Genomic DNA, 9,953 nt, shown 5'->3' on the forward strand with positions numbered 1-9,953 from the left:
ACTCTGACGTCACTGCTCCTGATGAGTGACTAAGTGGACGAGATACTATCAGAGTACACCTATCCTCCTACCCCAAGTCATAAATGGGGGAGCTCAATGCTTTCATCTCCCGGACACGATGATGGGGAGGAATCTCTGTCGGCTACCACGCTGCGTCACACTACCCATAAGCGGACAAACGGAGCCAAACAAAGTACAACCGTCTGTCGGCTACCACTCTGCTACACTAAACCAGCGGAGCCAAACAGAGCAGAACTGTCTGCCGGCTACCACGCTGAGTCACCAGACCAACGGAGCCAAACAGCAGAATTGTCACACACCTGTCTGATATACCACTAACCCATGAGTGGTGGTGTGTGCAGATACATGTAACTAACGATGTGCTCGACAATAATAGAGCAGACTATCGCGCAGCATGCAATCATACGAGATGATGCATGACACTAAGCATGAAAATAACCTGATCAGCATAACAATATCCATATATATAAAATAAGTATCGTAGTCTCGATGGTCAAATCTGAAGACCTAAGGTACACAGGTCAGGTAGGGTATAAAAACCTAGGCCCTGAGCATAATGAGGCATGGTATGTCACTACCATATGAGCATATATATAATCATGTGGGTACTAACATAAAATACATAACAGGTGAGCAAACAAGCATGTAACAGTTATCCGATAGTGACATATCGAAATAAGAACGAACATAATTATTACTAAAGGCTATATCCTACTAAACATATCAACATGACATTATCAAAGATAAGTCAAGGTACCCGCCTCCGATAAGAGGATCATATCCGAAATAGATCCCTCATTGAGACACCGTCTCGAATCAAAGTCCTGTAATAACATATATACAGATTTAGCTAATTACATATAAATTAATTAGCTAAATCAAATCCTCAACTGGCATTGTCCTTAACCTTTCCTAGCTACAAATCTGTGTACGCTACAAGAAATGAAACAATTTCTCTACTTCTTACCTCAATTCACAGCTGTGATTGTTGATCCACAGCAGGGACTGTTGATACTGACAACAAGATGGGCTACCAGATGGAATAGCTGCCGGAACCAAGACCCTCCACCGAGCCCAACCTCCTTGTTGGATACTTCACTGACCAGAATCAAGAAAAGCAAATCCAGAATCAACAAAACAACCTAATTCCATAAACAACCTATTCATCTTACCTCTTTCTCTCCACTGGTCGGAGGTGATGAACTATCTGGCGAAGGAAACTCCAGCGAACAGTGATGGGGTGGTTGGAATCTAGCAAATCTTCTACCTTCGGACACAAAACTCCCAAATCAACACCACTCCACCAAGATCAAGTCCAAAACCCACAGCTAGGTATGATACTTACCTCCAAAATCGCTGCTAGGGCGACCTTATGCTCCTCGCCGTCAGCTAGAGAAGAGATCAAGGAATCATAGACAGTGCTAGGGCAGGAAGATTAGTAGAGGGCTCGGTACTCCCTCTTCCGACCGAATTCAATGGCGCAAGGGGCGGTGATCCGAGAGTAGGACGGCTGAAGGCGATCGGGAGAAGAGGAGCCGGCGGGGGTTTGGAACTAGGGCACGAGAGGTGAGACTAGGGCGAAGGATTCCACGTTAAGGCATGCTCAAGAAGAGTTGCTGGATCTACACCGGCGCTAGGGCACGAGGAAGACAGCGCCACGCAGGCGTTGTTCTGGAAGGCGACTCTCGAGTGGTGCTCGGACCGACGACAATGGATCGAAAGTGGCGTGCAGAGGAGAAGAGAAGCGGTGGCGCCGACGCTAGGGCAGAGGCTAAGAGGAAGAGGCAAAGGGGAATTGGGAGGAGAAATGGGCACGACACGAGTGAGAGGAGAAGAAAAGAGGGGGGAACGGTTATGGCACGGGAGAGGAAAAGAAGAAAAGAAAATAGAAAAGAAAATTCAACTTTTTCTTGTTAAAATAGAGTAGCCTAAACACGTTTTCCCGGGACCCCGTTTTTATCCCCGTAAACTCGTCCATACAAGCTCCGAAAAATTTTCAAAATTTTTTTAAAAATTCCGAAGAATTCCCTTATAGTGCTTCGCCCATTTTCGATATTTTACATCAAGCATGCATGACTGAGTGGCCGACAGCCTTCTACTTGCAAGCATTTGCTCTCTCGAAGCTTGGAATGGAAACTGATGCATGCGTAGGACATGCTCAATGATGGAGCTGCCTTCGATGCGAAGAAGCAAAACAACCGGCGTGGCTAGATATATAAGTTAAGAGTGGCTTTTAGCATATGCAAATCCAATCTACTGTATGTTTCTTCTGCCCGTGTCAGGCATTCTCTTAGTGTCAATGTGAAAGCGGAAGCCAACTACTTTGGTGACAAAATTATCACGAGAACTATTTGGTATTTACAATCATCTAGTGTGATTTTAGTTGTTTTGATCGTTGTTGAGCTAGAATTTTGTTATATTTGGGTCGCTAATTATTGGACCGGTAAAGAATGTGCAATGATGCTGGTTCACAAAAATGCAAACTTATATCAAGATGTGTACTAGTATTCGATAAAGATGCAATATGTCTTTTGTTGCTATTAATTCTAAAATGAATAATGATATATTTAAAGAAAAAAATTTAAGAAAAAATTCAAGGATAGATATATAAAGATATAGTCCATCATTTCACTTTTTGTGGACCTTATGTGTCTTTCCTTGAATTTTTTTTAAAATTTTTTTTAACATATTATTTTTCTGTTGAAGATTGACAAAATGTAATATATCTTTTGTTACTATTGATTATGTAAACTTACGTATTGTCATGTTAGCTTGACCTAATTCTCATTTCGATTTGTGTTTACTCGCTCTGATCCCTCAATCTTTTCCCTTATTTTTCTCCGACAGATAGAAGGTGAAAATTGAGAAAGGATGGGATTACACGTGTAGGAGAGGCTGAGAGCAAATAAATTATTAATATATTGATATAAAAATTAAAAATATATAATATAAAAATATAATTTGAATTACACTAGATAATAAAAATATATATATTTTTTTAAGTGGTATATTGTTTATATATTATATAAAAATATGGATAATAGGAATCTAAGTAATTTAATTAGGAAAAATAGAAAATTTTGAAATACAATAAATAAAATAAACAATAGTATAAATAATATTATACAACTTGCCACGCCGCCTCCCTCTTGTCCTAGGTTTCGCCGCGCCCTTTGTTTGCCTTATAAGAACCGCTGCCGCCTCTCTTTTCTCCTGGAACTTCACCGCCTTACTTTTCTCCTAAATTTTACGAGGGCCGCGCCGCCTTCCTTTTCGAGCCGCGCCGCCTTCCTTTTCGAGCCGCGCGACCTAGGAGTAGCATTGACGAAGCGGGAAAGAGGCATAAGAAACATTGCCTGTGTTTTTAGCTTCCCTAGTATATCGTTTTTGCATATATCATCTTCTTCTTTTCGCTCATAATGTCAAGCGTATCCCTCGCATCCCTCGTTTATAGGAGAGGCGGTGCTAATCTAGGATTTCGATGTTTGTCGTTGATACGGCCCATTGATTTCCATTTGTCCGATTCTTCTCCACTATTACGACATTTCTCTTCGCAGATTGGGAAGACTCATGTAAATAAAGTTTATCTTGCCGACACGTTAGCTTTGGTAGATTTTATTCACAATAGTATATTTACATAGAATGATTTTCTTATTGCTAAGTGTTTGACTTTTTTTCAGGTTAGAAAATTGGAAGCACAAGGATTGCCGACCAAACAAGCAGAGGCTATCGCATTAACTCTCACAGAAACTTTAAATGATAGTTTGGAGAATGTGACACACTCATTTGTGTTAAAATCTGAAATGGATGAGGTTTATGACATCTCTTTTATTATTTTTTTAGGTTTGCTATGCCATTATTTACAAAAGTTGATAACGTATTTTAATGTTTATATAGATTGAGAGGATTCAAGATTTTAATATATCAAAATTCAAGTCTGAAATGAAGAGCACACAGGTATAATAAATGTAGATATAATTTTTTTATACTTTGTTTAGATAATTGACAGATAATTTTATTTATTTTAAAGATTGCTATGCCATAACTAATTACCCTTCTTATCTGTTTGACTTTTAATATTTATATTTAACCAATTTAATTTTTTGTTCAATAGAGTGTTTTGTGTATCAAAAAGTTACAACTTATATGATTCTAATGAATACTTAAAATATGTTGGAGTGTCATTATTTTGGTGACCCTCTTTGTTGATAATATTATTCAAAGTAATCATATATTTAATGAGTTCATGTTAATATTTTTTACTTTCCAACTAGCTGATTAATATTTAACTAGTTTTAGACTCTATTTTTATGTATAGGTTAAGCATTGGTAGGTTAGATCAAAAGTTCATTTTGTCATCATTAGTTTGTTATTTATTAGTACAAAAGATTTTACTTTTTAGCCTATTATTATGGTTACTTGTATAAAGTCAAGTGGCCTATTATCTCCCATCAAATTAGAGAATACATTGTGTTAGAGAAATATATTTAAATGTTGTGTTGAAAATATACAAAGTGTATCTTTTTTGAGTCATAGTTACTTTCAAATGTTATCTTCACAGTTGTTGTTTATTTCTTTATCATCATTATGAAATTCTAAAAGGGAGATTATTTACCAAATAATCCCTTCATGCTAGACACAACAGATAATATTTTTTAGTGAATTCATCCAATCTAGTTGAATGCATAATGCCAGTTATCTCTAGTTTCAATGTGAACATGAGAATTTAGTTTTGGGAAGGAGATGTAATAAAAAAAATGCATAAAAGTGCTTTGGAGTTTGAGCCTCATGCCAAGATTGAGTTTAGGTTGTGAAATTTCAACTAGGTCAAACCTTAATATGATAGTGACTTATAGTTTATTTTACTTTATTGTTTTGGAAAATAGAATAAAAGGTTATCAAACAACAAATGATTTACTAATAATGCAAATTAAATTCTACAATGAGACATTCTCTAGTATTTGATTTGGGTAAATGGACCATTTATCCCTCTACCATGTTTTATCATGCAATACTGCTATATGTATTGCTTGAGCTGAGCTTTTTGGTCGTATAAAATTATCATTATGATAATATTTCAGATTTATGTGACGTTGAATTGTATTTAGGCTTTTATTCTTATGCCCTAGATTCAATGACATTGCCTACAATAGACACCGTCATTAATTATACAATTTGATTATTAAAATTTGATTAATTTTTTATAAATATCAAAGTAGTGAATGTCTCTAAAATTAATATTATTTATTACATAATTAATTATATTAATAGTTCTATTTTTTGGTTAAAATCTTTAATGTCAAATAGGTGTCGATTAATTAGATTATTTTATTATGTTTTTTTTATGATATTTCATAAGATTATTTAAAAAATGCTAAATCTGCCAATGATGTAATTTCAATTTTTCATTCAAATCTATTATCTTATCATTGTTAATTACACTTATGAGTTTATCTTTTGATTATAGGAGCATCATTTTTCGTTGTTACAACAAGAGACTAGAAAACTTCAAAGGGATATTGAGAAAGTCACTGCTGGACATCGTTTGGATTTAAATCTTGAAAGAGGGTAATAATTTGGCTATGTTTTTTATCTTAATATTTTTCAAAGTTTGCTTTGTTTTGTATTGATCGAAGACACTATTCTGCTTTGACTAGTAAGTTGTTAATGTTCGTTTAAACTTGGTAGATTTGCTTCACCAAGTGTGTTGATTTATAATCTACTATAGATTTCTATAAATGACCTTTCTACTTCATGATGAGTAGTGACAAATTTCAACTTGAGTATTGTTGAATCCATTGTGTAGGTAATGAGCTAAAGATATTTTATCGTGTCTTTTTTATCATGTTTCTAGATCATTTTTGCTTTCATGGAATGTCTAAAAGACTATGCGTTTATTAGTGCAAAAGCATTAAGTTTATAATGTACTATAATAGATGTGCATTAGTTTTATTAAAACGTTTCTTTTCTTAATTTAGGCGCATACTTGATGAACTAGCTAAGCAGGTTGCAGAAACTACTGAACTCACTAATAAACTTGACCGGGTAAAGTGTTCATATCGGTATATTTGGCTAGTTTTCGTTTATTTGACATTAATAATTTGATTTTTTTTCTATTGTTCATTAGGAAATTCACGAATTGAGAACACAATTAGAGACTGCAAAGTACGGTGATACAAAATTTTGGATTGCTATTCTCGTTTCAGTATCAACATGGGGTCTTGCTGTTAGGAGCATTTGGAAAAATCTATGAACAGTTTGTGATCTTTTGATACAATATCTATTTATGCTGAGACAATTTTAATGGTTCTGTTTTTTTAAAAAAATGAGGGTCATGCTTGTGTAAGCTAAAATATTTTGAGGTTCTCAATTTCTTAAATTGCTTTTAATAATATTAGTTTATCTTATTCACAAATTTTATCAAATGCCCGAAGAACTAGCTAGTTGTATTGATCAGTGATTCTTGTTTCTTCTTTGGACATCAGATTTAGGGGGTTTTGTATGCTATCTAACAATTATTGAGCTAGTCTTTCCTTGAGCAATAAGCTTTTAGGTAAACAATGTCAGGTACAATCTTGAAAAAATATGGTCTTAAGTTTGGCTCCGCTGGTAAATACATGTAATAATGATTGTAGTGATAAGCGTCAAAATTTGGCAGGGGATTGGACGGCTTCACCTTTTTTTTAATTAATATTATCATATAATTTGGTTCATAACATAAAATTAAATTTTCTGATAATAAAAAAGACTTGTTTTTGTTACTCAATTCTCACTCAATCCATCTAGTATATATTAGCAGGATGACTTGTTGCTGAGACAGTGTTATTCTATAAAATTTTGAGTTCGAAACTTGACATGTCTAAGTAGGTCCTTCCTCGTACTTTGGTTACTTTACTAATGGTCAGTAGCCTTTTGTAATTTATCTTATCTGTCTTGACTTAAGAATAGGTTGGTGAAGGGGACAAGTGAATCATCTTTATGTTATATATTATGATACTATGATAAAAGACGAATACGCTCATTCCCAGTATCCCCGTCAATCTGTCCCAATGTCAACACGGAGGAGGTAAATTATGAGTGGCTACTAGCCTTTATAATAGTGACTAGCACATAAGGGAGATATTTATCTCGACTTGTCGAGATTCGAACCTCAGACCTTATTATGGCAACACCTCATACGCTAGCCACTAGGCCCATTCGAGGGGACACCTTTATACCACACATTGTGGTAAAATATGAATACGCTTGTCCCCAGTATCCCCATCAATCCGTCCTAAGGCCAACACGAAGGAGGTAAATCACGAACGACTACTAGTCTTTGGAATAATGACTAGCACATAAGAAAGGTATTTACTCGATTTTATCGAGATATGAACCCAGACCTATATACTACACATTGGCAAAAAGGTGGAACTGCCACCCTAGCGGCCCCCTGGCCCCGGCCCCACAAGATTTTAGAGGGAGTAAATCACGGTTAATGCTGGGCAGGATAGGTGACTGGGGGGTCGAAGGAATTTTTTAGCGCAGCAGACCAGGGTTTTATCCCCGAGTGCAACAACCTATATACTACACATGTGGCAAAGGGTGATTCGCTCGCCCCCAACACCCCCGCCAACCCGTCCCTAGATCAACACGGAGGAGGTAAATCACAGGTGGCTACTAGCCATTAGTGTAAATGGCCAAGACATGGGGGAGGTTATGCTCGGTCACGCCGAGTTTCGACCCCAAGACCTCATGTGGCAACACCCCATGCTTTAACCATCGCACCGCCCCGAGGGGACAACCTGTATACTACACATGATTCTATTAAGGGAGGTAATTCAGGGAGTTTCGTGTAACAATAATAGGGTAGGGAGTTTCGTGTAACAATAATAGTGTATGTAAAGAGATGATGAAACATGTATGTAAAGAGATGATGAAACAATCAGTGGGACATTTTATAGCCCACTAAGAATCGATGCGTCAATATGTGTTGGCAACCCATCTAGTATGCATGATAGCTCTAATCGGTCTTAATCAAAATTAAATATTCTTTGAAGAATAAAAACGTAGAAGAATATCTATTTTGGGATTTCTATGTATTTTTTGTCAGCACAAAAATGACACAAATCCCTAATCAAGCTAAGACAGGAACAATGACGAGGCCAAATCCCCTGTTCCATAATAAAGTGAATCAGGGGATGAACCACTTATAATTATGGTTAGATCGTGATCACGATTCGGTTACAATTGATTGTAATCCTTCCTTGAGTTTACCGTCTCTCAAGTTATACTTTGGACCGAGGCAGATGGTCGGAGGCTGCCCCTTGCTTGGCGTCTAGCAGCCTAGCCACTTGTCCACTGCCGACGGCCTCCAGGTGGACTCTGGCCACCTGCCCCAATTCAAACTATAACCTAGGAGAACGGTGAACACAGGGAGAAATCGTAACTAATTGTGGTTGGATTGTGGCCATGATCTGCAAGTGGTTCATCCCCTAGTCCACTATTGACATCCATGTGTAAGAGAGATCCCATGAACAATTCATGGTTAAGCCAACCCTAGGCTTATCCCATTTAGGGTTGTAAACGAGCTAAGTCGAGTTAAGTTTTGTGGTGTTCAAATTTGATTGATGATGGTGTTCCTTTTCACATGTTCAGGCTCCTCCTCTCCCCAAAAGCTTTGATCGCCTCTTTTCGGGTCAAGATCCCGAGACATGAGATGTTAAGGCTGACCGACTTTATCGGCGTGACCATTACGATGCTTAAGACAATACTTAATCAAAAAAGATAGGGTATCTCTCAAGAATCAAGTGGAAGAACTGGAAACGAAGCAAGTGCTTAGTGGAGAAGAGATGCCTCTTCTCGTGAGAAGAAAACCATACCTTTGACTTACCCCCACTCGGGCTTATATAGTTGTCAAAAGAGCATGTCCATATCAGAGGCCACGTACTTCAAAGCCGGTGAGGGAGATAGTTTCAACAACTGTTATTTGCTTCTCCATACATCAAGCGTTACATAATCAAGGGAAGGCCATTAGGGGACCAGATCTGACAACCATTATGAATTTTTCCATACAGAAGTCATCGTGTACCCATGGGAAGGCGATTGGGTAACCTACAGAATCTTCATGACCCCTTGTGCTCGAGGAGATCGAACCTTGGTGCTCGGGGAGCTCAGACCTTAGAGCTTAGAGAGATCAAACCTTGGTGCTCGAGGAGATCACACCTTAGTGCTTGGGGATTCTAGACCTTTGTACTTGAGGAGATTAGACCTTAGTACCTAGAGAGACTCTTTGTTCAAGAATTAATCTTGGTTGGTTGAAGTCCCCAGGGCGTAGCACAGATGAGGAGTGCATGGTTCTGTGGCTAAAAGGTCCAGGGGTCGATCCCCGAGGTGTCACTGCCTGGGGTTAACGTCTCCGCTATACACTTTCCACCTGTGTACCTGCATTTACCTCCCTCAATATCCGTGGGACCGGCTCTAGGGGGCCGCTAATGTGGCGGTTCCACATTTTTATTAATCTTGGTTGGTTGAAGTACTCGAGGATATCCGATTTCTTGGACGACCCTTTGTGGAATAGCTCCGACCCCATCACATGTCCCCCATTCAGAAGCAAATCCAAGACTTTAAGTTGGGGGACAAAAATAATTATTATATGTCGTGTTCGAAGGTTGCATGACCAAGACGGCAAGAGATAAGGCGGAAGGTGTCAACGAACAAATGGACAGAGTCAATGACGGAGTTAAGGTCGCATGACCGGGACGGCAAGAGATAAGGTGGAAGGTGTCGACGAATAAATGGACAGAGTTGATGACGGAGTTGGGGAGGTACCTAGAGGCGAAGAACTAGATGCATACAGTCAGGAGTTAATTTACACACAGATTGTAAGCAAAACTATAATTTATAGGATCGTAATCCAAAGTTGGATCGATTTAGGGTTAAAATTGAATCAG

The 9,953-nt window shown here is 37.9% G+C and overlaps 1 protein-coding gene across 2 annotated transcripts; it reads left to right on the forward strand.

The window, feature by feature from the left end:
• Positions 1 to 3,167: 3,167 nt before the first annotated feature.
• LOC122011503 (protein FMP32, mitochondrial-like) lies at positions 3,168 to 6,436 on the forward strand. Of its 2 annotated transcripts, none has more exons than XM_042567894.1 (6): positions 3,168 to 3,629; positions 3,702 to 3,833; positions 3,919 to 3,978; positions 5,489 to 5,589; positions 6,000 to 6,066; positions 6,149 to 6,436. In XM_042567894.1, exons 1-6 carry the CDS (start codon positions 3,441 to 3,443, stop codon positions 6,272 to 6,274), a joined length of 675 nt encoding a protein of 224 aa, XP_042423828.1. In that variant the 5' UTR covers positions 3,168 to 3,440; the 3' UTR covers positions 6,275 to 6,436. The 2 variants fall into 2 exon arrangements, with proteins under 2 accessions (XP_042423828.1, XP_042423829.1); XM_042567895.1 differs by having other exon boundaries at positions 3,168 to 3,593.
• Positions 6,437 to 9,953: the final 3,517 nt, after the last annotated feature.

This window comes from Zingiber officinale, chromosome 8A, assembly GCF_018446385.1.
Source record: "Zingiber officinale cultivar Zhangliang chromosome 8A, Zo_v1.1, whole genome shotgun sequence".
Lineage (NCBI taxonomy): Eukaryota > Viridiplantae > Streptophyta > Magnoliopsida > Zingiberales > Zingiberaceae > Zingiber > Zingiber officinale.